This window comes from Chlamydotis macqueenii, chromosome 17 (assembly GCF_036417535.1).
Source record: "Chlamydotis macqueenii isolate bChlMac1 chromosome 17, bChlMac1.mat, whole genome shotgun sequence".
In the NCBI taxonomy this organism is placed as follows: Eukaryota; Metazoa; Chordata; class Aves; order Otidiformes; family Otididae; genus Chlamydotis; species Chlamydotis macqueenii.
In genome coordinates this window covers 9015687-9042919 of record NC_141572.1, presented here as the reverse complement: position 1 = coordinate 9042919, position 27233 = coordinate 9015687, and the positions used below count along the sequence as shown (strand labels likewise).

Genomic DNA, 27233 nt, shown 5'->3' with positions numbered 1-27233 from the left:
CTGCAGGCAAACACCCCCGGCTTCCATGTGACGCCTCCCAGCCACTGAATGGGGGAAAGCGCCTATAAGGGAGCCACTTTCCCTACGTGCAGGAGAAAAGGAGGGGACGGGGGGGGAGAAGTAGGAGGTGGTGGTTGGGGGAAGGGAAGAGAGAAAAATAAATTAATAAATCGCAGGGAACGAAGTTAGGGGGAGAGAAACTGAGTCCCCGAGGAAGAAATTCGTGGGGTTATTTATTTATTCCCCCTCCCCGCTCCCCTCTCTCCGATAGGGCTCGATCCGGCCGTTGCGGTGCTCGGCGCTGGCTGCAAAGGGCCCCGGGGAAGTTTCTTGCTCCCCAACGCCCTTCCCGGGGGGGAGTACAGACAGTTTGGGTTGTTTTCTGTTGTAGGTTGTTTTGTTGTTGTTTTTTTAAAGCCTTCCTCCCCCCCCCCGCCCCCCCCGTCTGGAAGGAGGGGGGTCTCTCGCACCTCCCTGGATGGCGCGGTAGAAAGGAGGGGAGTGAGGAGGTGGGAGGGGGGGCTCGTGGTGGGAGGCTGCCGCGGCTGCTGCTCCTGCATTGGTGTCTCCCCTATGGACGAAAACAGCCCTCTGTCTCCCAAGGCAAATGCTTTCAGTATCGCCTCTCTGATTTCAGTCGCCGCCGCCGCCGAGCAAGCAGGGCAGGGAGCGCTGGAGGAGCGACGCGGCGGCCGCAGCGCGCCCGCCCGCCCCGGCAGCCGCCCGCAGAAGATGCACTTCAGCACCGTCACCAGGGACATGGAAGGTGAGCGCCGCGCTCGGCCCCGCACGGCTGCGGGGACGGGACCCCCGGCCACCGCGTCTCGGAGTGTTTTTACGCGTCCCGAAGCCGCGAGGAGCGCAGGGAGCGCGGCCTGCCCGCGGGGCCGGTCGGAGGGGGTTTTGCCGTGCCTCTTCCCTGGCGCCCCCGGGTCCCCGCAGCCCTCCTTTGGAGAATGAGGCTCTGCCCGCTTCCGACGGCTCCGCCGCTTGGACCCGCGTCTCTTCGGGGGTTCTGGAGCATCCGACGACAGCGCCGGCCGTGCCCCGGGCAGCGGCAGGCCGGGGCTCGGCTCCCGTCGGCTCTGCAGCCCCTCTCCGGCCTGGGGGCCGCGGCGGAAATAACTCGAGAGATCCCCAGGACCTGGAGGAGCCTCTCAGCCTCGGACGGGATGCGAAGGAGCCGTGCGTTCCCCGGGGTGGCCTGTCATGCACCGCAGGGCCCGCTCGGGCCAGCGGCTGAGGGCTGCGCGGCCGGGGCCGCCCCGGCGCAACTCGGCGCGGACCCGCAGCTTTGCTCTGGTCCCCGTCTGTTCCCCCACTGTCGCCTGGGGATGGAAAGAAGGGGGGATTGCCAAACCATGTCCGTCTTCCCCTGTCAGCCACGACCCCAGAGCGGGGGACGTAACCTGCTGCAACTTAGCTACACGGAAATAAGAACCGGTTTCTTTCATTTAGTTCCCCCCCCTTTTTTTTTTTTTTCGGGGGGTGGGTGTTCGCTTTGTCCCAAATCGTGTGCGGTGAGAGAGGCCTTCTGCAGAGATAGCCCGGGCTCTGCACCGCTGCGGCTCTTGGCAGATCTCTTGGGTTTGCAAAGGGAAAAAAAAAAAAGAAAGGAAATTTAAAAAAAAAAAAGGGAAAAAAAAAAAAAGAAAAGAGCCGAGGCAGGCAGGCATCGGGAGCAGCGAGCTCCCCGCCTGCCCCGGGGGGAGCGGGGCTGGGGCCAAGCAGAGCGGAAAGGGGGAGGCGCCCCGCTGGGCTGGGCGCGGGCAGGAGGAGGCGGAGGGCACCCCGCGGAGCGGCGCGGAGCGGGGGGAAAGCGGGAGCCGGAGCGGAGCCCTGACCGCCTGTTTTTGGAATGATTTCAGCTATCTCCAGCCCCTGGCTCACCCAGCTGTCCCATTTTTGCGATGTTGCAGCTTTCACGGCCAACAGCCTGAGCAGCCTGAACGCCTCCGGGGGGTACCACCTCTCCCCCTCCCCGGGGGACCCGTACGCACAGCATGAGCCGCCGCACTACGAGCCCTGCACGGCTCAGCAGCACCCGCACCCGCCGCCCCAGCCCCAGCACGGCTACCCCTTCGGCGGGGCGGCGGCGGGGGCCAACCCGCCGCCCCCCGGCCCCGAGCCGCCCGAGGGGGCCGGGGGAACCGCCGCGGGGCCGGCCGCCGTCTCGGGCTGCTCCGCGGGGGCGGCCGCCGCGGCCAAGGCGCCGGTGAAGAAGAACCCGAAGGTGGCCAACGTGAGCGTCCAGTTGGAGATGAAGGCGCTGTGGGACGAGTTCAACCAGCTGGGCACCGAGATGATCGTCACCAAGGCCGGCAGGTCAGTGCGGAGCCCCCGGGCACCCAGGCCAGCCGAGGCGGGAGAGCCCGGCCGCGGGCCCGGCCGCAGGCGGTTGCATTCGCGGTTTGGGCGCGGGGGGGAATCGAGGCTGGTCAAGGGCGAGATGAGGGCGGCCCGGCTCGGCAGTTGCCATCCTTCGATCCCAGCGCTTCTCCTGCGGCGAGCTCGTGCGGCCCGCAGGCCTCGGGTGCTGCGGGGAAGAACGCGCGGCCGCTGCGGGCTGGAGGCGAAGGCGTGCGGGGGGCGGCGGGCAGGCCGAGCCGGGCCGGGGGAGCCGAGCCGAGCCGTGCGCCCCGCGCCGGGCTTCGCTCCCCGCGGAAAGAGCGTTGTGCTCCGCCGGGAGCCTCCGGCTTTCGGCCGCTTACAGCCGTGTCTGCGGGGCAAACGGTGCTCCCAGGGCGGACAGCAACGGAACGCCGGGGACAGAAAAAAAAAATAACAAACCAACCCGTGCGATACCTGTAACTAAATACATTTTTAGCGCGGGCAGATCTGTTTCTTCCGGCGGGGGCGCAAATAGACCCTGATTCTGCACCTTGAAACGTCCTCCGGGACTGTCGCGTTTCCCGACTATCGAGTAACGAGCCCGGCGGCACCCGGCTCTGCTCGGCCCTGCTCCGGCCGCCCGGCTCGGCTCGGCGGAGCCGGGACCCCGCTCCCGGCCAGGGAACAAAGGAAGCGGCTGATGCTCGTTAGAAACGAGCAAAGCATGCAGAGGGAAGGGGAGCCCCAAGTACGTTTATTAATTACTACATTTAATTGCAATCGCCGGGAAGCGCGGCGGCTCGGGCATAGGTGCGGGGCTTTCCCCGCGCAGGCTGCGGCCAAACGCTGCCTTGGGGCGGGGGTGGGGGGCGAGCGGATTGCTTGGGATCTGGTCTCTTCCCTTGATTTAAAGCGATCTGGCGGAGGGGTGAAGAAAATAAAACCAAACAAATTAACAAATCCCCCGGTGTTTGCTCTCAGTTATCCCCGGGGATGGCGGCGGCGGCTGGAGCCCCGGGCACCGGGGAGATAGGCGCAGCGCGGCCGCGCGGGCTCCTCTCCGAAAGGGTCCAGCACAAGCGCTGAGAGTCCCGAAGGTGCAAAAAATGAAATATATTTTTATATACACAATTGCATTAAAAAAAAATTATCAACTTACTAAAATGAAAAAAAAATCACCGCAGCGCCCGGTTGAAGAGCAGCCGGTGGAGGGGCTGGCGCTGCGCTGCGGGACCCCGGCCGTGATTTCCCGCAGCCGATGCCTGCCCCGGCGCCGGGTCTCGCAGCCCCGCTGTCTCCAGCCGCGGCCCCCGAGCCCGGCGCTGGGCTCGCCACTGCTTTCCTTAGCGGAAAAGGTCGTTCAGGCTGCAAGCGGAGGCTCTCTGCAAACAGGAGGTCTTCGATCTGGCTTTCTTCGCTCTGCCAGGCCAGCGAAAGGATTGCAAATACCCCGCTCCAAGAGGGCTCAGAAATGAAACAACGGGATTTGAATCAAGGGCTTTCTCCCCCCTCCTCTTCGTTTACTTTATGTCACCGACAGATCTCCAGGCAGGCGGGTAAAAACAGGAGAAAACGGGGTAAAATTGTCAGGAAAAGACTCAGGGAAGGCGCTGCAAAGCCTACGCTCCCCCAGCGCCTCTGGGCTGGCCCTGCTGTTTGTCTAGGTGGGCCTTATCTTCCCGGGTTGTTTGTTTTAAAACTGAGTTTTAAAATAAGAAACACCGGAACTGGAGTTAATGGGGGCTTTTACACCTTTAAAAATAATAATAACAGAGGAAGCGATTAGAAACGTCCTCCAGTTTGCTAAAGCGTTACAGAGAGGCAGCCGCAGCCGCCCGATCCCGATGCTGCCCGGCGGTGCCGGGCCCGGACTGGAAGGAGCTGCGGGACCAGACGCTGCTGCCCCATCGCCCTGGCCGCGGTGAAGGCAGGCAGCTTGTCCTCGGCGGAGGGCAGCGGCACACAACCAAAAAATCCCCGGGAAGACGTACAGCAGGTCCGGCCGTGCTCCCCGAGAACGAGCCGGGGGGGGCTCTCGACGTCTGGGTCTGATCGCGTTGTTTTTCAAGGGGGTGTTGGGAGTTTGGTTTTTCAACGGCTGCAAACCCCCTTCCCGAAATGCCGCCTGCTGTCGCTCGCTTGGTTTCCTATTCGGGGCGGGGGGAGTGTGTGTGTGTGTGTGTATATATATATATATATATGTATATAAAAAAAAAAAACCAAACCCGAAGCCGTAAGGAGCCCGGACGTGAGGGCGCATCTTCGGCGCGTCCCGCCGGGGAGCCGCGGGCCAGGCCCTGTCTCCAGGGTGTGCAGAGGAAGGGATCAGGGGGCCGCCCCGGCCCCTTCCCTTAGCCCACCCGCGATCGCATTTGCTCAGCGGCCCCTCGAAGGAATCGTGCCCTCCCTGAGCGCGGGACCCGTGCCTCCAGCTTAGCGTGGGGTCTCCGGCGATCTGCGCGGAGCAGAGCAGTGGCGACAGCCCCCGGGGCCGACCTGCCCTGCTCGGGAGCCCCGGACTCTTTCTGGCTCTCCTTTCTCCCCGCAAAGATGCGGGAGCCGGGCTCTGACGGCGAAGCGGGGCCGGGAAGGGGCTCGCTGGGCGATGGCCGGTGCCCTCTAGCCCCGGCCCGCCGCGAGTGTCTCCGCCTCGATGGGCTGCGGAGTGTCCCCCGCTGGCCCCGGGGACCACGCTGCCGCTGTAACCGCTGCTTGAAAACGGGCGCAGATTTGGGGAGGGAAGAAGCTGCAGAAAAGGGACCTCGGTTCCATTGGGTCGCCCTCAGGAGGGCCCGGACGTACCCCCGGAGCTCTACCCCTGGCTCAGGTGTGGGTCCGGAGACGGGGTAATGCCTCGCCTCTGCCTCAAATCAGATCAGCTGGAAGGATGGGGAAACCGCGGGGAGCAAACTGTTTTCACTTGTGTCTCCCCATGGCAAAGGCGGTGGTGATGCTCGTTTCCCTGCCGGCGTCTGCGTCTCGCCGCGGCGGGGCATTTCGGCTGTCCGGCACAAACGGTCCCGGAGCCGGCGGGAGAGGCAGGGCCTCCCATCCTTCGGGGGGCTGCAAGGGGCCGCGGCAGTCCCTCTCCCTACGCTGCCCGGCTGCATCTGCCTTTTTCTCCCGTGCCGGCCGGCGGTTCCTGCGAGGGGAGCTGGCATCGCAACCGGGCGGGCGTCGGGGAAGCTGGAGGGGAAGGGCTGGGTAGGCTGCGGGGCTCCCCGCTGCCCCTCAACTCAGCTCTCCTCTCTCTCCTCTCTGTGCCAGGCGCATGTTCCCCACCTTCCAGGTGAAGATATTCGGGATGGACCCCATGGCTGACTACATGCTCCTAATGGACTTCGTCCCCGTGGACGACAAGCGATACCGGCAAGTAACGCCCTGCCCACCCCGCGGTGCTCGGCGCTGCAGCGGCTGTCGGGTCGCTGCCCGCCCCCAGTGCCCTCCCGGGGGTCGGGGGTGCCCCCTGGGCCCGACACGCGTCGGTGAGGGACGAGGAGGAGGCGCGGGATGAGGCTGCCCCGGGGTCTGTTTCACACCGTTGCAACGAGTCATCTCTCGCCCCCTCGCCTTTCGCACAACGGCCGCAGCGGCCGGGGCCAGACTGGCGCGGGGCAGGCAGAAGTGCGGGTTTCCGCGGGGCTGCGGGGCAGGAGCAGCCTGCAGAAAAGTCCTCCCCGTCTCCTTGCTCTCCCTCTCCACCCGGCAAACGCCCGTTCCCCCTGACAAACACACCCCACGTGCTCCTCGAGTGCCCTAGCCTCCCGCCGGGTGCCTGGCTGAAAAGAGTGGGGTTTGTGCTCTGGAAAGGCACCGGCCGAGCCGCAAACCCCTGCCCTTGCTTCCAGCAGCAGCCTAGGAAAGGCCTTGGAAACCGGCGACTCGCAAGGCAGTGATGTGGTCTGGTTTGCAACTCCTTTAATTTAAAGACGGTGAAAGGCGCATTATGTATTTAGCTTTAGATTGGGACGCCGAGCAGGCAGCCTGCATAGGAATCGCAGGGTCCAATATATAAATATTTAGACAGATATCCAAATTCTCAGGGCGTCCTAAAAATGTTTGCTTGTCAAGGGAAGTGGGATATATAACATCCAATTGAGTATATCTTTAAAAAGTAATGTTTCTGCTCGAGTCCAATGGTGTCTAATTCCCCCTGTGCAAACACTGGCTTTTAAAGTAAACACGTGTATAGAAGATTGGTTTCTTTGTTTTAAATGTTACTGTTGAATATGTACTTTGAAAGAATGAAACAAGGCTGCTAAACTCTGGACCTATTAATCTACACATACATTTCCACTCTTCACTTAAAGCCTGAACGTTACTGTATAGAGGGCTCCCTTTCACCTTTTTTTTTTTTTTTTTTTTTTTGAGGAAGGGGGAGCTTTTGTGGCTTCTCTCACAAATCTGCACAGGTAGCTGTAGATTCCTCTATCCTGCAGATTTCTCTCCCACTGGTTCCATCAGCGACCCGATAAAATATTATTTTACCCCCGCTGTGGAGAAGAGCTCGTTCCTGTCATTGCTGTGGGACGCGGGAGCAATGGGGGAGGTGGCTGGGGACCCTCTTGGGCCGGATCCTGCGGGGACACGGGGCGCTGCAGCCCGATGGGGGTGGTGGCGGAGCCCCCCGGGCTGAGGGTGCCCTCCCCCTGGCAGGTACGCCTTCCACAGCTCCTCCTGGCTGGTGGCCGGCAAAGCCGACCCCGCCACCCCCGGGAGGGTGCACTACCACCCGGACTCCCCGGCGAAAGGGGCCCAGTGGATGAAGCAGATCGTTTCCTTCGATAAGCTCAAACTGACCAACAATCTGCTGGATGACAACGGGCATGTAAGTATTCCCAGGCGGAAGGTGTCAAACGCGGGGCCACACTGGGAGGGAAGACCCCGTGCCGTGATTCCCGTGGGGTGCCCCTGCTTGCACCCCCGTCCTGCCCCAGCCCAGGGCCGGGGGCTGCGCTCTCCTCTCTCCATGCTCCGCCTGGATCAGTTATTGTCTCCTTGCTCGTTTTATCATTCAGATCATTTTGAACTCCATGCACAGATACCAACCCCGTTTTCACGTGGTCTACGTGGACCCCCGGAAAGACAGCGAGAAATATGCGGAGGAGAACTTCAAAACCTTCGTCTTCGAGGAGACGCGCTTCACGGCCGTGACCGCCTACCAGAACCACCGGGTGAGGCGGCAGCGGGGCGCGGGGCAACGAAAAAGGGGGGTTGGGGTTGCCCCGGAGGTACCAGGGGTGCGGGCTCAGCCCCTTCGCCCGGCTCCTGGGCTGCGGGTGTCCGACGGGGGTGCCGAGGGGTGTTCCCGCCTCCTCCCCATATGCTAAACCCATTCCGGGACAGCGCAAGGAACCGGATAACCGGGGCGCTGCACAGAGTCGCATCGCCGCATGCCGGGGGCGGGACGTGAGCTCCAGCCCCACCGCCAGCTCCCCACGGTCGGGGGGACCTCGTTACCTGTGTAAACCCGAGACTGGGGCTAGCTGGGAAACTACAGGCTTCCCGCTGCGAAATGTCACTCACAATTTGTTTGGATAAATCTGTGATTTTACTTCTCTGAGCTCGTTCTGTTCCTCCCCAGAATACAATTTCGTTTAAAAAACGAAACAAAACGAAAGAAAACAACCCACCCCCGACAATCTGATGCGGATTTCTGGACAGCAGTTAATCCAATTGCTTCTTTAAATCGCATCACTGTAATGTAAAGAGAAGGAATCCCAGCCGCGAGTGCAAATACGATTTCATAGCAGGGGCTTCTCAGCGCTGCTCCGAAGAGCCTCGCTCTGCGCTGATGCCGCAGCCCCTGCGGGGCTGGGTCGCGGGGCTGTCCCCGAGCAGCTGGCCGCGGTGCCACCCTCTGCAGTGGCCCCGAGCAAACTGACCCGGGGTCCCCCCAGGATGCTGCGGTCGGGCCGGTGGGGCCAGAGCAAGGCTGTGCCTTTAAGGGGCTCCCGAGTCCCTCCCCGGCTGGCATTTGCCTGATGGCTCCGGACAGCTGCTCTTTCTCTCCTGCTTTCTATCAGTTTGACCTCTAAGGCTGGAACTGTCACTGAGGGGCTTAAAGTTTGTTTTTCAACCCATTCCGGAAACTCACAATCACATACTTTATCCGTGGATTTGCTTAAATATAGAAAATGTCCTGCCTTCTCCCCGGCGAATTAAATAAATACATAAGTATGATTTATCCAGTGATTTGTCTTAGCTGCTCTGGTGGTGACCCATATAATGTGGCATTTTCTTACAAGTGCATTTACACAGCCTTTGCAGCCGACTCGGGCTGCCTCTCCCTTCGCCTTGAACTCGTATTAGATAGCGTACTAGCCCGCATTTCCTAACAGAGGGAAAACATGTGTTTGTGCTCTGTGGCAGAGCGTGCCCCGGCTCCACTGGCCACCCGGGCCCTCTCCATTACACCAGGCACCGCCGCCTCCAAAAGCCTGCTCAGGGACATGCTTGCTGTCTGACCAGGGAGCTGCTGTGAGACATTTCCCCACTTCTCCTTACAGATCACGCAGCTGAAGATCGCCAGCAACCCTTTCGCCAAGGGATTCAGAGACTGCGACCCTGAGGACTGGTAAGTCTTTATTGACTACAACTACACCCCACTCTCACCCCCAGTCTCGTATACACCTGCCCAGCTTACATTTGCACAAGGCTTGCATGGAGTTTGGGCTACACTGGGTCAGGCCCTGTTTACTGGCTGTAGCTCACAGCAGCATCGTTCCAAGTGCCCGTTCTGTTGGACCATCAGCCCCATATCACTTTTCCCCTTCTTCTTCTTCCAGGCCTAGGAATCACAGGCCAGGGGCCCTTCCTCTCATGAGCGCTTTTGCCAGATCCCGGAATCCAGTCTCTTCCCCAGCCCACCAGAACGGGACAGAGAAAGGTGAGAGCCCCCACTGGCCGGCCCAGCCTGTCACCCCGGACCTGCTGGCCTGCACAGCCGGCCTCAGCGCATGCATGCTCAGAGCCAGCCACGCACACCACACTGGTGCACAGCTGCCTGCAGCGGGCACGGCCCCATTGCTAACAAGCTTTGCGCTACCACCTATTTTTTAAACAAAAATAGCCACCTTCACAGCCTAATTCATTCTTCGTAGATCTAAAACACTCACTGTTGTTGCGCTTAAACAACTTTTTTTTTGCTTTAAAAACCACCACCCTTTTCCTTTAGTGTCCCATTTTTGACTTTTCGGCAGCAATTTTGACTTTTCAGGCAGGGACGCAGCAATGGCCGCTGGCTCTTCCTCGCATTGCCCTTTTCACGCACCTCGGCGGCGCATTCAGGGCTGACCCGCTCCCATTCAGGAGCTGCAGTCAGGTTGAACAGCACCTCTGCCCATTGACTCCTTTTCCATTACGCAAACAACTGCAAAGACAACCGAGGGCCTTTCTTCCAACACACTCCGGGCCTGCGAAATAAAGGGAAGTCTGTATTTGTTTAGTGTTACACAATTGCAAAAATTTCAGGCGTGTACCAGCTTGTCAGTCAGTTCAGCTCCATTTATCACAGTCAGAAGGTCCTGTCCCACAAGCCCCGGTTCCTGCTGCACGCTGCTGCACACTTCGCTTGCAAGCCTCACTTTTTACCTTTTACGCCCCGCTTTCTTATTTATTGAAATTCACTGTTTAAAGCCTGGCCCGCCGGGGGCGGCGGTGCTGACGCTGTGTGCCCCCGCAGATGCTGCCGAGAGCCGGCGGGAGTACGAGCGGGAGGCGGCCGGCGGGACGGTGCTGCACGCCGAGGCCGCGCACCAGCAGCTCATGTCCCGCGTCCTCAGCCCCGCGCTGCCGGGCGGCGGCGGCCTGGTGCCGTTGGGCGGGGCGGGCGGCGGCCGGCCCAGCCCGCCGCACCACGAACTGCGCCTGGAGCCCGCCGCCTCGGAGCCGCTCCACCATCACCCCTACAAGTATCCGCCGGCGGCGGCCGCCGCCTACGACCACTACCTGGGGGCGAAGAGCCGGCCCGCCCCGTACCCCCTCCCCAGCATCCGCGGGCACAGCTACCACCACCACCACCACCACATGAATGCGGCGGCCGCAGCGGCGGCAGCGGCCGCCAACATGTACTCGTCGGCCGGCGCGCCCGCCAACTACGACTACGGGCCCAGATAACGGCGCCGCGCGTGCCCCGCCGACTCGCCCCGGCGCGAGAGACTGGCGGCTGCCGCGCGTGCTGCGACCGTTACCGCACTCCCCACTTCCCCTCTCTTCCCGCCTTACGAGTGAGCTGATAGGCCAGCTGGACCTGATGGACAATCGGAGAGCCCAATCGCAGGAAGGCGGGAGCACCCGCACCGCGCTCCCGGCCCGTCGGCGGGCAGTGAGGGCGGGCGACGGCGGCGGGCGGTGCGGGGCCCGGCGGTGCCGGAGGCTGGCCGGGGCGCGCCGAGTGCTCCCCGTCGCCGTGTGACCCGCAGCTGCACTTTGATAAATGAAGCCATATGTCGTTATCTCCCTTTTCCCTACCCCCGCGCCTCCGTTCTTGCCGGGCACTGAGAACCGTCGGTCTGCTGGAAAGTCGTAGGAGGGCGGTGAGGTGACTTCCCCCCTTCTCATTCCCCTGCCGGGTCTTCTGGTGGAGATTTGGTATTGCCACCAATTTTGGTGGTGCCACAGGTGTTTCCAGACTCAGCGGGACGTGTAACGTTAGCACGGAGCTGGCCGTGAGCGCCGCCGGACACCAGCTTCCCGGCAGCGGCGAGCCCCGGGGATGGAGTGCGATTCTTACATGTCGATATGAGTCTCTCTCTTACCTCGGGGATGCTTGGCCTCCTTCACAGTTTGCTCAGGTGGTTCTTCAAGGAGACTGTCAGAGGAAGCAGAGTTTAGCTTAAAGGAACACTTTGAATCTTCACTGTCAGAACTAATTGTCCATTTCTCCCTCTGCCCTGACCTGGTTGTGAGTTTTGGGGTTCATTGGGGCAACTTAACCACAACAGTGTTTTCTGGAGCTGTTGAGAAGGGCCCATGGCCAAGAACGCAGCCACATACAGCCTCTTGTTTTCACAGCAATGGGTGCTAAGGTTTAAAGAATAGCTGGGGGCTGGGGAGAATACTCGTAGAGTTTAGGCTGTGTATTTTCAGCAGCAGTTTGTAGACTGGCTGCTTCCCAGGCAGCCTCACAGTGCTGCCTTCCTACGTTCTTTCCCGAGCTCTTGATGCTCTCCTGTTGAGAGGTGCCTTTTAGAGAAACTTCAAGGTTTTTCCCCCCAGAATGCCTCACCCCCTATATTTGGCTGATCCAAACCGCAGTAGTCCCAAAGCACCTATTCTCCACCTACCTGCTTGCTACATCTTCCCTCTTAGAGCTGGTAAGTACTTCGTTTTTCCTTCAATATCTTCCTTCAGTAGTCTTTCCTTATTGTTGAAAAGATGGGCCTGTTCATCACAGTTTCTCCAGTGATGTGTTTTGAATAGTTGGCTTGTGGTTTTTGTCAGATACTAACTGAACGGCAGCCCCTTTGTGTTCAGAGAAGGTATTGAACAGCTCTTCAGCTGTGTTGGTATACAGTATTATAAACACTTTTCTGATTCTTCCACATGACTTTATGAAAAGAAGTGTTTTGGTGGTTTTTTTTGTTGTTGGTTTTTTTTTTTTTTTAAGTCCTCTCTTCATCCATGTTTGTGTATTTTCACTACAAACCTTTTAAAACATAATCCTTCCCTTGTGCAGGTGGCAGTGTTAATAGCGATGTTTATTCCATCTCTGGCAGTGGGCTTTGGGCTTCCAAAACTTTTAAGAAGGTTTTAAGAAGGTATACAGGCTAACATGAATATTTTATGTATTTTTTTTCTGTTATAAAAAATATATATCTGGATCCATGAAAAAGATTTGTGCAAGAAATATGTATTTTGACATTTGCAGTGAATTGTGAGATTCTTAGTGTCTGACTAAATCATAATTAATGTTCTCAGAAAGGTTGATGTAAAATAGCCTCGTGCTTATTATTAGTCAGTGGGAAATGGCTCTGGGATGTGCTCTCTTGCTTTGCCACAGTTATTTCAGAGTTTTCAGTTTGATTTGTTATCTGTAAACTGATTAATGCCAAAGCTTTGGTCAAACATTTAATGAAGTTGTTATATTTATTATTTCTTTCAAAGATTATACAAACACTTTTTTTTTTTCTTGGTAGTTGCAGTGTAGGAAAAAAAGTGAAGACAACCAAAGAATCATATCTGCAAACAGTGTAGATACATGTAGATATTTGTAGATATATGTAGATAATCTTATTTCATTTAAATTGAAAAGACATTGGACAGTGACATTTATAAATGTTTTTCCTCTTCTTTCTTTCTTTCATTCTTGTTTGATTACTTGTGTGTATTTGTCAGTTTGTCTGCTCTGAAGTCTAAACCTCCCCTACAAAACAAGGTCATTTCAAGAAGGAGGGATATTAAACTGGAGTGGTTGATTCTGAGCAAATCTCCATAGGCAATTGCTCTCTCCCTTTCTCTCTCCATGTTTGCTGGAGCTGCCCATGGTTGTAGTGATCTCTCACGACACAAAAGCTTGTAGGGCTGGTGTCCCAGGTTGAAATTCATACTGTACACTTCTGTTTGTATTTGTAAGCACTTAGGTTTGTTAAATATACATAGAGTGCTGCAAGAAGTATCACTGGCTCTCAGTGCAGTCTGGCCACATACCTTTTCAAACATACTTTACTGCATATGAGCTGAGAGGTCTGCATGACCCGAGACAGTAGGACGAACCTGTGCTCTTACAGAAAGTGGCTCAAGGTCCTTGCCTCGATTGTAGGACTTTTAGTTTATCTCTGCGTCATAGTTTAGCCTCACTCAGCAGCTAAAATACCACACAGTTGCTCACTCACTCAATCCCCCACCCACTGCCCCCAGTGGGATGAGGAGGAGAATTGGGAAAGAAAGAAAGACAAAACTCGTGGGTTGGGATAAAAACTCTTTTAACAGAACAGCAGGGGAAGAGAAAACAAAAGTAGCAGCAGAATATACTTAAGCACATAACTTACAGTACAGTAACTCAGAGTGGATCCTAACACCCAGCTCCCTCCTGAGTAGCAAAACCCTACCCCTCCCTGCTATCCCCACTTTACACATTGAGCATGCCCTCACATGGGATGGAACAGCCCTTTGGCTAATTTGGGTAACTATCCCAGCTGTTGGCTAATTAGTAACCTATCCCAGCTGTGTACCCCAGTGACAGGTGCCACCAGCTCCAGTGCCTCTCTCAGTTCAGGTGAAAATTAACTCTATCATAGCCAGAACCATGACACTCTGTTAGAAGAAGAGAAGAATCACAGAACTTCAACCTATGGCTGTGGGCACTAGTCTATCCCCTGTGCTAGAAGAACCACTACAGAAGTCCTGTATCTGAATGGGAAGGAGGGACCATGCAGCTGTATCAAGACTACAGTTTTAACTATGAACGTGGTATTTCTAACCTTGCTTTTAGGCCATCAGCATACAAGGTGCTTATACATGTTAGTATTAAGCGTGTTAGCAGTCAATTTCATGTCATGTTTTAGTCCTTAAATTAAGCTTCCTTGGGGCTTTGACTGCTGTTTTCACCTTGTACAGCTATGTCTGTCTCACTGGATGAGAGTGTTCCAGATCTGGAAAGTAAGCAGTGTTCTTCTATGACAACAAAAAAACCCCAGTTCAAACAAACAAAACCCCCATAACATTGCACATTGAGTAGCAGAAGCCTTTTGAAAATCGCAGAAAAGCTGTAACGCTTTAATTTGATGTTAGCTGTCAGCCAGTTAGTCAAGGTATATCATATACAGGCCATGCCTTGTCTATATGTATTGCAGTTTCATTTGAAAAATGACTTTATATGATTTGATTACATATATGTTCAAACTTCACGCAGTACATGCCATCGCCAATGTCCATGGCACATACTTGGAAAGAAGGCCGCAGCATTTCCAGACAATGCCTCTACTTATGGTTGCCTCAAGTCACACATAACATTGTGTACTTAAAAGCTGCTGGTAAAAGAGGCCCAAGCTCAGAGGGTACAAGCACCCTTTGTCTCTTCCAAACAGGGCTAGAGAATAAATTAGCCGTGTGGCTCCATTTTCCAGAGGTACAGGCTGAATTTACTGATTGCTCCAAAGGTCTGAAAACCGCATTACTTACCTCAGTGGATAAATACAGGATTAGGCACTCACAGGTGAAACAAGGGAGGTCTTTGCTTGATCACTTACCTCAAACACTGAGTATAGCTCAGGTTTTCAGAAATGGTTTTTTGTTGGTGATGGTTTTATTTTTTCCTTGCTATTGGATCTGACCAGATTCAATGTAGGATAGGAGCATGGAGATGAGACTTCTGTGTGCTTGCCGTGTTCATGCACATCATTTACACACTTCATGGATATTCTTTTTAATCTTTCCTCCTGCTCAGGGTGACCCTAGAACTGCTTTGGGTGGAACTGTGAAGGTGGTCCCCAGTAGATGCCTCTCAGCGTCCTGGGGTGTTGGCATCCCTTCAGTCAATCTCAAGCACGCATACGCACAGCCATTGCCAGGGGAGCAAGTACTCTTCCTTGGTGCTGCAGTCTGTGTAACAGTGGGTTGCAGCGTGGAGAATGATCCAAGGGCTGCAGTAAGCATAAAGAGGCATTTTGCAGCCACCATGCCACTGGGGGACAGTGTGGGTCTCCCGTGAGCTAGGGGCTTCCTAGTGCATCCCTACAAGGAGCCATGGCTAGCAGGGCTGCACGGCTCAGGGTCACCTCAGCTGGTGTGCTGTGCTCCCTGCCAAACACACCTCACTCTACAGCGAGTGGATCTCAGCTTGTGATGCCTGGATCCCTGGCCAAGGGGCGTCGCGCCTTGGTCTGGTCTGAAAGAATAAGCGCAGGTTCGCTCGTGCCGTGCAACAGTCAGCGCACGGAAAGGGATCTGCGTAGCCGTTGGAAGCGAGTTAGGCACCCCCGGGTCAGGTCCGGGGGGCGGGAGCTGAGCGCTGCTGCGCGGAGGAGTGCTGCAAGAGCTAAGGCAGCAGTACTTGCAAAGCAAGTTTTAGCACCTTCGTCCAAGGAGCTCAAAAAGTTGCTGTGAACCTGCTGAACACGGCTGGGGCAGAGGGTGAGGGAAGAGTGTGTCTCTCCGCCTACATCCGTGTGCTGGTTGCTTTTCCTTCTGTTGTTCAGTTTCACGATGGGTTGAAAACAAAGGCGGTTTTGCTGGCAGAGCGCTGAGGCAGCGGGTGCAATGGCCTGACGCGCCATTTATGTTAAATTGCCCTGCAGCCAGCAGACACTGTGTTGCCGGGGAGGGGGGGGCGGCTCTGGGGGGTCTGTGCGGGTGTCGCTGCCCCGCTACACCCCGCCGCCCGGCCGTGCCCGCAGAGCGGCTCCCTCCAGAGGGGAGAGCCGGCAGCGCACGGGCCGGAGCGGGCACACGGAAAATGAGCCCTGGAGAGCTGCTGCCCAAGCGTGGACATGGGCAACCTGAGAGAGAAGTAGGGATTTATTTCATAAACCAGAGATTTGACCTTTGAAGCACACAGGCATCAATAAGGAAGGGCAGTAATCTGTGAGATAGAATTTGGGGATAATCAGCCAGCAATAATTCAGCCGTTCCTATAAGCTGGTATTGTGAAGAGTCCAGTCTACTAGTGTAGACTGTAGTGTATGTGTGTAACTTTTTTCTAAACCTATGCAGGTTTTTTTCCTCAATTTAATTATTCTAATTCAATTGGCCAGTAAGGTATTTAATTGATGTGAGTGTTTGACACAACTAGATGGAAGTAATTGTACCCAAAGATACCTATTACTGGCCATTATCATGAGCATATTGTGGGCTTGTAAAATGTACTCTCTGTTAAAAGAAGAGACAGTCACTGTCTGTGGGAATCCAGCTAGTGTATCAGAGGTCTGCTAATCTCCCAGAATAGTATTATTTCATACTTTTTTTTTTCTTTTCTGCCCAGTACATTGTACACACAATCAATACAAAAAACAAAAGCTGGTTTTGAAGGTATACGTTAATTTTGAGAAATATGGACACGTCCCATATACACTATATATGTACATGTACAAGTCTGTTTTTCAAAGATCCACCTCCCTTCAGGAAATCTATGTAAAATACTGTATGTATGTGTTGCATATGCCAGAAAAATCCACTCATTCCCCCCCATTAATAGAAATGACCTATTATAAATTTACCAAAGATACCATAGTTTTATAAATTGGCCACATATGTCTGTGTAATACATTTATTATATCACATTTCATAGCATTTCTGTTTTATGAAATTCAGTCTTGAATATGTCACATATGTTTTGCATATATGTGCAAGTTGGCCAAGTATATCCAAGTAAAGTATGATAAATGTGTTCTTTCCATATGGGAAATTAAATGTTTTTCCAGATTTTTAAAAAAGTTTATGAAGAGCAGCCTATACAAAATAATTACAATAAATCACTCACTTCTATTTAGGTTAAAATTATAAATTTGAACTAGGAACAAAGCAATTAAGAACAAAAGCCAGAAAAGTCACAGTTAGGACTTAATTCTCTAAGGAGATGGAACAGCATAGAGGGAAAGAGAGCATACACATTTTCAAAGCTAGGTGCTATGTGGTGTAATATCATGCAAACTTGTATAGCAACTTCCATCTTACACTCCTGGAGTCATTCTGTAGCTGATAAAGGACAGCCTCTCATCACCTCTGAGAGAGGACCAACAGTGTACCGCACTGAGAAAGCAAGTGCCCTTTTCTGGCTGTTCTAGCCTGAGTTCTAGTTACAGAATTTTGTAGTTCCTGTATGAACAGCTCTTAGTGGTCATTGGTAGATGGAGAAGGAAGGGGTATGTTTTCCTGCAATCAAATATGCTTTCCCTGAAGCTGGTTCTGGTTAGTAACCCACTAGTTGTTTCAGTGGGTAGGATGATCCTGGTGCTATTGCTGTGTTCTGCCCTTGCCTGTAATAGGAGTAATTGCACAAGTGCCCAGGTACTTGGACTGAAGTCCTTCGGCTGTACCTGTAAATTGCAAAAGGAAGTTAAAATGGAATAAACAACATGTGAAACTTACTGGAGCACCTTGATGTGAGGTGTTTGCACTACTAGTTTTTCAATGGTCTTAGCTTGGCTGATGGACAAGGGCTCTGTGTTTGTGTTTGCTTTTTCATTCTGCTTGCTTAGTGCTCCCATTGTCCCTTGTTCTGGGGGGCAGACGGGTCCCCTTCTCCCTCGGTGCTCCAGCCTGTCCGTTTCAGCTGCCTTTTGGCTGGGGTGTGAGCTCCACCAGTGGGGAGCCCGAGCTAGCACTGAGAGTGGAGAGGTTACAGGCCAAGCCGCCCATTCCAATCATCTTGAAAGGGCAGAGGAGGGGTGGTGAGAGGGGAGTGCAGTGGCCCTCCTCCCAGGCTGATTTTATTTGAGCACTGCCTTACACATTTCTTTTATTTCAGCAAACATGAAGTGAGTCTTTCATTCTATTCCCTTTCCTGCTTGTTGTCAACTACTTCAAACCAGATGAGCTCAAGAGATAAAACAGTAAAGACTCAATGTTTCTATTTAGCGTGATGCCAAGTCTGCATGCCATCAAAATATCTGACGCAAAAAAAAATCTGAAAAGACCATACTTACTGTAAGCATTATGTTAAAAGCAGCCTAGATGCTTTTCTGTGAACAATGTATCCATGAAGCAGTGAGATTTCATATTAGCAATTTTTAAAATTATCATGGAGCCAAATACCACGTCCACATTCTCTGCCATGTTTAAAGTTATTATGTAGGCCAGTGCACTAACCTTCCTCCTACCTATGTCAGAACATGTTTATAGCAAGCAGTGCCATAGGTGCCCGGAAAATATACCTTTGCATGCATGAGATGCTAGTGCTATGGAGCAGAATAACGGCTCAGCATTTTAACATCCTCCCTAGTTCCCTGAGCTGGACATAATCAGAATCAATCTATCCTGCGGCTGGTAGGAAAGACAGATCATTGCTGACCAGAGAGTGCCAAAGGATTTCTATAGTTTTTTTCTGCCCTAATTTACATATACTGTGAATAAAAACTATGAGGAAATGGCATCCATCTGTAATCTCAATCTAATCTCACAGCTGCTTTTTTTTTTTTTTTAAATTAGAACTTCAAATTGTAATAGACAATTGTATTGTAATAGGCAATTCATTAGAACTTCAAATTGTAACAGACACTGCCATGTCACTCTCCTGTAAGGAGATCGACATTGCTGCTCCGGGATGGTTTTCCTGCAGTGCATACGGTTGCTGCAGGGCCCCGGTCCCTTCCTGCTGCTGTCTCCAGTGGCACCGTAAGACTTGGCATTATGACTGTTCATAGTAAAGAAATAAATATATGCTTCTCTATGTGAGCACAGGCTTTTTGAGAGGTGTAGGCTGCGGTTTACAGGATTTCCTAGTGTTCCAACACTTTCTAAAAAGGATGGTGAGGAGGTGAGAGCAAATACTTCTGAAATTAAATAATCTAGTGCACAAGTTTGAAAAGACAGACGTATCACCATGTGCTTGCTCTAGGTACTTTTCCTCCCTGCCATCCTTATCCTTTTCCCATAAGGAATGTGGCACCTTGCTGGAGGGGTTTTGCTTCAAGGCCCTTTGTGCTTTCCAGAATCTTTATATCACTGAATTTACATGGGCAAGTTGTTGCTTCATTTTGATTTGCCCCCTTACTCCCTCCTTCCCCTCCTCCTATAATACTGGACTGCAAATCAGATTCCTCTGAGATAAGTCACAATAAAGCAGCACACAGAACATGAGAAAATATTTCATACTACTATTCAGATGAGCAAAACATTCGCAACTGAGAGATTATGCTGCTACGGTCCCAACTATGTGGTTTAATAATACATTGTAGTGTCAAAGTTTTTGTGATGGATTATATTGAAGAGGAATAAACCACTAATAGCTAAACCAAAATTTACCTCCTCAGACGTGAGCATTAAGTGTATTTGGGGGTGTGTATTACTACTAAATGTATTGGGGGGTGTCACTACTCTGAAACAAAATTTTTAATAGGCTGAGTAAATGCAGCTGATAGCTTTAAAAATGCATAGTGGAGCAGATGGATTAACCCAGACAGGCTTGTTATTTCGTGGTGTTTGATAAGGGGTGGTGGTAAATAAAAGCATGCACAAGAATAACTGAGCGACTAACCAGCCCAAGCTCTGGATGCTGGTCTTGTCTTGACCAAAAGGGATGAGCACATGTGGTAAGGTCGGGGACAAAGAATTTGGTGTCCAGAATATGGCTACGTGCTCCTGCATACTTTGATGTTGTTGGCCAGTTTCACAACTTGTATGCTTCAATTTAAGTCTCTTTAAAAAGTTACATTTCTATCTGCCTCTATCTGACAGTGCAGGCATAGGGGTTTTTTTTTTGCATTTAATTTCATACTGTGAGATCCTTAAATTAATTGCCAAAAAAAAAAACCCCAGTATGATCTTAATTCTTGATAGTTTTCTTCACATTATAAAAGAAAGAAACCTCCAGCATGCCCCAGAGGAGTAGGGCACAGACTAAACGCAGCCAGGTTTGCGGAAAAATTACTCTAGTTGGGGAACCCAGGCTGGAATTTTAGAATACTATGAATGGCAGAAAAACCATGCCTTAGTCATCGCCATCACTTTCTTGGTAACACACTGGTCATGCTTAAACATCAAACCTTGCGTCTCAGCGTTGCTGTAACATTGTCTAGTATTAATCCAGGCAGTCATGTGCCATGTTTTATGTAATGATCCATACTTTCACACCACAGACACACAGCCAGAGGAGGAAACACATTGATTTAGAGCTCAGTAATCCTTATTTAATCCCCAGTCCTTTGGTTTACATCACTAACATGGCTGCTGCAGTAGTCAGTGTTCTATCTTTGTTCTTGGCAGACTGAATTAAAGGAAAGATTTATTAATTTGTAAGTTGGCTTTGTAGATGCATCTTAAATGTGCTAAAAACAAGACCAGTCCAGAAGCCAGTATTGACTTAACTATAAAAATCTGCTCTTTAAAACTCAAACCTTTGCAACAATCCAAGTCAAGCTGCAGAGAGTATTTTATTGGCATACTAATGCAATCGCATTGTACAGGGCTAATTTTAACAAGTGTCTCATTGCAGGCCCCCAGCCTACTTCCTTTTTCACTCATTACTACAAATACAATTAATCTCCTCTTTCCTTGCTCATCTACACCTACGACTGCAATGCTTTATGGCTCAAGTACTGATAAGAGAAAGGGGTTGGAACGAATGGGTTTATTTGCAAAAAATGTTAGAGGGTCAGAGATCACCATTCATCCCAGTGGTGATAAATATTCCATGTAATTGCTGCACAAATGCTAGTGTTTGGGATTTATTTCTGTTAGTTTATGAATGCTGGTAGCTTTCTTCCCTCTGACAGTGCCAAAGACGTTGATTCTTGGGAGGAAGCCTTTTGTAATAATTTAGCTGTCATCACCTTCACTCCTGAATCCTTTAGGCCAGGTACAGGCTAGTCCTCTTCCTTTCTGACAGGTGAGATTCCAGAGCTAACTCCAACAGCTTAAGGTGGCTCTTCACTCACAGCCTTCCTGCTAGCAAGTCAGCTGAAATCTGGAGTGATATCCATGCTCATGTTGTAATTGTAAAGAGCTTTAGATTTTTTTTCCAGAAAAAAAACCCCCCAACCTATTAATTTCCTAGATGCAATCAGACAACTGTATTTTACTGTCTGTCCTTCCTGTTGGAAATCGTTCTACTTTGAGGAAGTCCAGGTCAGTTCCTTAAGCAAATAAATTTTTTGAAAACTGTAATTCACATTCAAACTGTGGCATTTAGGCTCTACTCTATATCAAACTAATGTAGTCTGGTAGCTCATTTCAAGGAAACTATAATGTGGAAAAAAAATGTCTTTACTGAGTGTTTAAATAAAATCAGTAGTGATGTGAAGTATTAATGAATTAATTGTTGTAATGTGCGAAAGTATCACATGGATAGTGCTTTGGTAATGGGAAGCAAATAAGTAGAGGATGGGTCAGTTCTTGCATGCAGACTGCAACGTGTCCTTCCTCTTGAAGCTGATGAAACTCTTTTTACCTCTGTGATGACCTGCTAGTAACAATACAGATGCAGTTCATGCCCTCATTTCAATTTATGCTTGCATGACTGAGTTTATTTTTAAATTTACCTGATCAGACAAACATATTTAACCCCCAGAAAAGAGTGATAAGTTAGATGAGAAGGCACATAGTAATCTTCAGAGTATCTTCATCCCTTGTGAACCTCCTTAACTAGTTTAGACACTGACGTTGGCAGTAAATGGCATTTTTTTTCAGAGAAAATAATATACTCAGGAGTTCATAACTCTCAGGCTCTGATCTAATAGCACTCTTCTTAAGTCATGGGGTTTAATCCATTCTTCCTAGGGGACTGCTACTGTGCCAATATCGTAGTATTTGTATCAAAAGTTATTTCCTACAGTGAATGTAAGATGCACAGGCCTTCATTAAAGATGCATTTTGTGTTCTACCTTGGGACCTGAGGTCTAGAACTGCATGGGGGGTGGATGTGAGCCAGCTGTGCCAGGAGCAGAAGCCAGGCTGTATCGATGCCTTGGAGCCTCACAATGGCCCTGGGACATTAGGTGCTTGTAACTGGCATTCAGAACAAGGGGTGTGCTGAGCATGGAGCTGCCCTGAAATGCTGCAGAGATTTGCAGCTTAGTCCTCCCTCCAGTCTTGAAACTGGCTTCTCACTGCTTACAATATTCTCTGGTGGCACAGCTGCCTTTTCCTGTCAAAAGGATGAGAGGAGGGAGCAGTTACTTCTTTTTTACCAGGACCAGGCTTGGTCCTTCTCATTTCCTGCCATAATCATTTGCCCAGGATCGGTGAGCCCTGGATTTCCTTTCCTTTTCTGCTGCATGAGCACTAAACCTACAGCTCAGTTCTGTGGAGATTGCCCAACAGTGTAGGCTGCTGTTTGCTGCCATGGAGAAGAGGAAAATTTGCACTCTCTAGGCCACTCCCCCACCCCCAGTGCCACTGCAGAGCAGCTCTCAAGTCCATGGGGAAGACAGGAGAAAAAGCAACTTTTACTAGGTGGGATGCACAGTTGAGAGAGGAAACTGAGGGTGGGTTCACAATGCAGGGACTGACTGTGTCTCTTGATGGCTGGAGTTGTTTTGGTTTTCTTCTGGGTTTTTTCAGCGATACGCTGTGGGAGCTCAGAAGCCAAGTTTTTCATATAGTCTAAAAGCATTTTGTGCTCCAGCACTGAGCAGTCCCATGCCTGTTGTATCAGGAGTCCCAAGGTTATGCCCTTTTAAAACTGAAGTGATCATGAAATTGTTCTTGTACAGCAGAATTTCACTAAGTTCTGTTTGCAGAGCACCACTCAAATGGGAGACACTAATCTCAAGGCTGCCTGACAGGCTTCATTTGTAGCACAGTACGAGACAGGACAGCCAAAAGGAAATCTCTTTGCAAACTCCCTGCGACAGATCCCTGAACTCCACACAACAATGTTTTCTGTATTTATTTATTTTTGTGTATGTTTGTTTATCTTTATTGATTCTTACCTATTTTTAGAAAGGGGAAAAGGAAACAAATACAAGGTTTCTTCCAGCAGCAGGTTTGTGGAGAAAGACCCTGTCTCATCCCATAAGGCTGCAGGCCTGGAGCCTCTTGTACGGTGTTGGTAGCTCCTCCTCTGTGTGGGAGGTAGATGATAGGTGGAGATGGAGCACTTAACATCTATGCAACTCCAGTAGATGTAATGAACACTGGCATCTCCCCTTGACTCAGGATCACTCAAAATTAGGCTTTAACTTTCAACTGCAGTGTGATCCTCCATGCAGCTACTGAATGGTAAAGAAATAATAAAAGAAATGCATTATTGAAAGTGTCATCACACTTCAAAAAGGTGTAAGGCCAATTTTATTTTGAAAAGCCTGGCAACAATATCCTCCTCCTGTGTTTTAATGGCAAGAACACTGGGCTTGGTGCTTAAGCCTTTTAATCCAACAGTGTTATCTGCCTGTAAAGCACAGCTGGACAGCAGACCCAGACCTTAAATTGCTTCTGTGTTTTTTCCTGAAATAACTTTTAAAGTCTTTGATGTTTCTGTTCATTGCAATTCTGGTGACTTTTTCTTTGATGGCCAGCTCTGTACAGAGGCAGAAACAAGTATTTCCAATAGAGTATCAACAGTGCACAGCCTGGACACAAAACACTTCAGTTTGTAAAGCTGAATTCTAGTTCCCAGGCCACCTCCTTTTTAACAAGATGGCCCTTGCCAGTTGCTTCAGTGGGACAGTTGTGACTGAATACCACAGTGAGATGTCTGTGAACAGACTGTTGTATGTTTGATATGCTTTAAAAGCATGCAAATGTTGCTTCAGGAGTGAAACAACAAAAAAAAACAACCTTCATGAATGAATTTCAGCTTCCATGACCGCAGAGATGACAAGTTAGTGAAGCCATTCGCACTGTGTGGATAAGGATTTATCCATGTAGTTCCCTAAATGTTAATGGAAGTTGCGTAGCTGAATCCCAGGCTTGCCATGCTGAAACTTACCCCTAACTCTCCAAGGAGAAGGGCGCTAATTGGATTGCTGAGTTTAAATCCTTCAGCTAGTCAGTCTATGGAAGGGATTTAGCACTGGCTCTGTAAAGGGCTTTACATAGCTTTGCAGTGCAGTGCAGGGGAAGATTTTTTTTCGCCTTTCTTGTGATTAATTGTGAGGCTTGAGGTGACAGGAGACATAATGAAATTCATAAATGCCAAAGGCCGTCCCTAGTCACATTCCTGGCTGTTGGTTTAAGTTAGAAACTGACAGAAGTGTGAACAAATCACGGTTGTTCTGATAGCCTTTCATTTATGAGGAAGAAAAAGTAACTGACACTGAGAAACCACTGGAGGTGGTTTAATGGGTATAAATTTTCAAGAAAGAGCGATGTTTTACACTGATTCAGATTCTTGGATACATAAATGAGTTACATACTCTGCCCCCACCACAGTCTAAAGGATTCCAGTCCTTTTTCACAAAAGAAGATACTGGCACAAGTTATTTAAGCAACCTGCCAAATAAAAGCTGTTGCAAAACCTGTAGTAGAAAGTGACTTATTCTGTGTCTTCATTCGCGACTGGTCTTACTCTGCTTGTTAGGAATTTTAAAAATCCACTTCCCTCTCTGGAAAACAAAACTTGCAGCTTGAACAAGCAGCATAAAAATTAACCTAGGATTCTCACTTCAGCCTGGAAATATATTTTGCTACTTCCCCACATCCAGGTTTGAATTACAGTGTAAAGAATTGCTTCACCAGTCCTGCTTTCCTTGTCCATGACAGTGCAGAACATGTCACGTCTGAGTATATATTGACCAGATACTGATGCGGTGATCTTTTGAGCCAGCTGCCAGCAGTCTCTCACTGGGGTTTTTGTGATCTGAGAAGGACACACAATGGATAGTTGCTGTGTGGTAGTCCAGCACTGCTAAGGGCTTCAGTTTTTTCCAGCCAAAGATCCTGATGCGATGATCCCACCCTGCTGTTGCTAAAATCTTCTTGTCTGGACGGATGGTGATATCAGATATGCCGGTGTTGACAAGTTTGTGTGTTTTGTAAACCTGTGTGAGAAAGTTACAGATGAGCTCTAATCGTTTAAAACAAACAGAAGAAAAAGGCGTATTTGGAGATTTTAGAAGGTATAGTGCCCACTCATATACACTGGTATCACACAGGTAGTATGGAGCTTTTCACCACGCGATGGATGATGCCTTAGTGAGAACAATTACAGACAGCTGGAGAAGACCTTAACTTGAGCCTATCTCCCTCCAGCACCATTCTCTAAAAATAAAAGCATCCCTTGTACGTTTTCAGTTTATACTGCATTTAAAGCTATTTGTATTCAGTCACAAGTGAAGTTCTGAGTCAAGGCTTTTGAGAGCCAGACTACACAGCCTCGCTCTTTTCTTCCAGCTTTTCTTTCATGATGCAGAATGGCCATATATTTTTCCCTGCTTCTGCAATATTCTCATGCTGAGATTCTGAACTGATGTTTAAACTACCTGCTACTTATTTCTACTACTGTGGCCCCCTCACAAAAACCCCAATAAGCTGGGGTAGCATTTACCAGAGTCTTGAGAAAGGAATGCTTCCAGGAATTAGGTTACAGTGTCAGGAAATCTGTATTTCTAGTACTCCTTCCCAAGAGATTTTTATTTACACTAAATTCCAAGAAGGGGATTATGACCAAGTTATTGATTTCAATCTTGGAAGCCTTTTGTTACTGTTTGGAGACTACTGGGGCACAAGTTTCTGAGGGATACAATTAAATTGGAAGGCATTTAGATTCCTTCAGGAGGCACTGGGGCTGCAGGACTTAGCCCCTGGAAAGAAAAGTTCTTATTTCACTGATGAGCTTTCCCTGAAGCACGGAGGAGAAGCTCAGTATAATACAGCTTTGCTGTTCTCACCTCACATAACTTGTATTAGTCAGCAGTCTACCTCTGAAACACATGCAGTATAGACACCAGTGTGTGTGTGTGCGCACACGTATGTATGTTGAAATAGCCTAGCTTTTGTCACGGTGTGGAAAACATCTTTTGAGTGTATGCTGATCTTGCAGCACAATTGGAAATGACACATTAATGCCACCAGCTACTTAAGACTGAACCTGTAGCTATATCTTGTACCGAAGCTTAATGTAATTCAGTGCCTGTTTTAATAAGCTGTGTGTTGTTTGCTGGTTTTCTGAGGTGGGAAGGGATTTACCAGCATATGACATCTGAGTAGCTTTCCTCCTTGAAGGACATTCCATGATGCATAGTTAATACAGGATTATAAAGAATATATTAACTGCAGATAATTTTAGCTATAATACTGAATGTAGAAAATTAAAACTCCAGAAATGCTGGTCAAAGCTGGTTTCAGATGCAGTTGAACACCTCTTGGAATCTTATAGTCACAAAGCTATGAGCAATTATTTTTCAAAATGCCCAGCTATGTTCTTACTCAAAGAGCAAGAGATGTGCACTTCAATGAGAAAAAAGGCTACATGAAACTTGACATCCTTGTTGCATATACATTCCTCTTTTAAACAGAACCTGACAAATGTGTCTACAACCAATTTGGAACAGAGGACAGTAAGTTTTGCTCAAGCCTGATGAACTGCAGGAGGGTGTATGTGTACCTTTTTGTGGGACTGCTACTGTGAAACCTGTGCTTTTTGCTAGTACGTATGCTCTTCCAAACTCCCCAGTTACATTAATATAGCATGGCTTCAGCAGGATTTTTGTTGGCGTATGTGTACTGGCAAGGGAAGGATTTATTACTTACATCACCAGCCTGGCAATGTAAGATGGGCCTTACTCTGTAACCGAGATTATTAGCTAATGGCTATAACCAATCCTGGGCGTGGTGCGTCCCATCATTACTGTCAACTACGTGGGCAAGATCCATATGGCAAAATCAGGGCAACTGGCAGAAATTGCATGTCATCAGCAAGCTACAACTTGAAAATGAAATAATGGTGATGCCTTTTGGCTATGGAACATGAGGGAACAGTGGGCATTTGTGCATGATCTGCAAATACAAGAGGTGAGAGAGAAAAACAAAACAAAGTAGAAAAACTTGCTCAAGGTATATGCAGCCAGGTGAAATCCTAGCGCCAGGATTTGTGCCATCCAGTCACTTACAGGCAACTACTGTAGTCAAATGCATACCAACATAATTTGCTAACCAGAAAACCAGCTTGTAATTTAGAAGACAAAGAGGTGAAAACAGGTGAGCTGCTTTCAGCCAGTTATGACCAAGGACACTTGCATCTACTAGCAGATGCATTAAGAAAGTTTGACACGCAAACAGTTATTCACCTCTCTTTCCCTCCTTAACACATGCTATCTATTGTTTTTCTTTTTTTTTTAATCTCCCTCTCCTACATCCAAATCATG

At 50.1% G+C, this 27233-nt stretch overlaps 2 protein-coding genes across 10 annotated transcripts in view; one reads left to right on the top strand and one right to left on the bottom strand.

The window, feature by feature from the left end:
* The first annotated feature begins 324 nt into the window (after positions 1-324).
* On the top strand, positions 325-12637 carry TBX1 (T-box transcription factor 1). 4 transcript variants are annotated; one of them, XM_086761519.1, is made up of 8 exons: positions 325-766; positions 1920-2325; positions 5599-5700; positions 6988-7159; positions 7350-7505; positions 8841-8908; positions 9120-9220; positions 10016-12637. In XM_086761519.1, exons 1-8 carry the CDS (start codon positions 574-576, stop codon positions 10447-10449), a joined length of 1632 nt encoding a protein of 543 aa, XP_086617645.1. In that variant the 5' UTR covers positions 325-573; the 3' UTR covers positions 10450-12637. The 4 variants fall into 4 exon arrangements, with proteins under 4 accessions (XP_086617645.1, XP_086617644.1, XP_086617647.1 ...); XM_086761518.1 differs by having other exon boundaries at positions 1869-2325; XM_086761521.1 differs by lacking the exon at positions 10016-12637 and adding an exon at positions 9551-9770 and having other exon boundaries at positions 1869-2325.
* Positions 12638-24190: 11553 nt separating this feature from the next.
* The window catches only part of GNB1L (G protein subunit beta 1 like), a 43628-nt gene continuing 40585 nt past the window's right edge, over positions 24191-27233 (bottom strand). For all 6 annotated transcript variants that reach the window (XM_086761525.1, XM_086761526.1, XM_086761524.1 and 3 more), the window contains one exon: positions 24191-24908. In XM_086761525.1, coding sequence (XP_086617651.1) covers positions 24642-24908 — 267 coding nt within the window. In that variant the 3' untranslated portion in view covers positions 24191-24641. The remainder of the gene's footprint in view (positions 24909-27233) is intronic.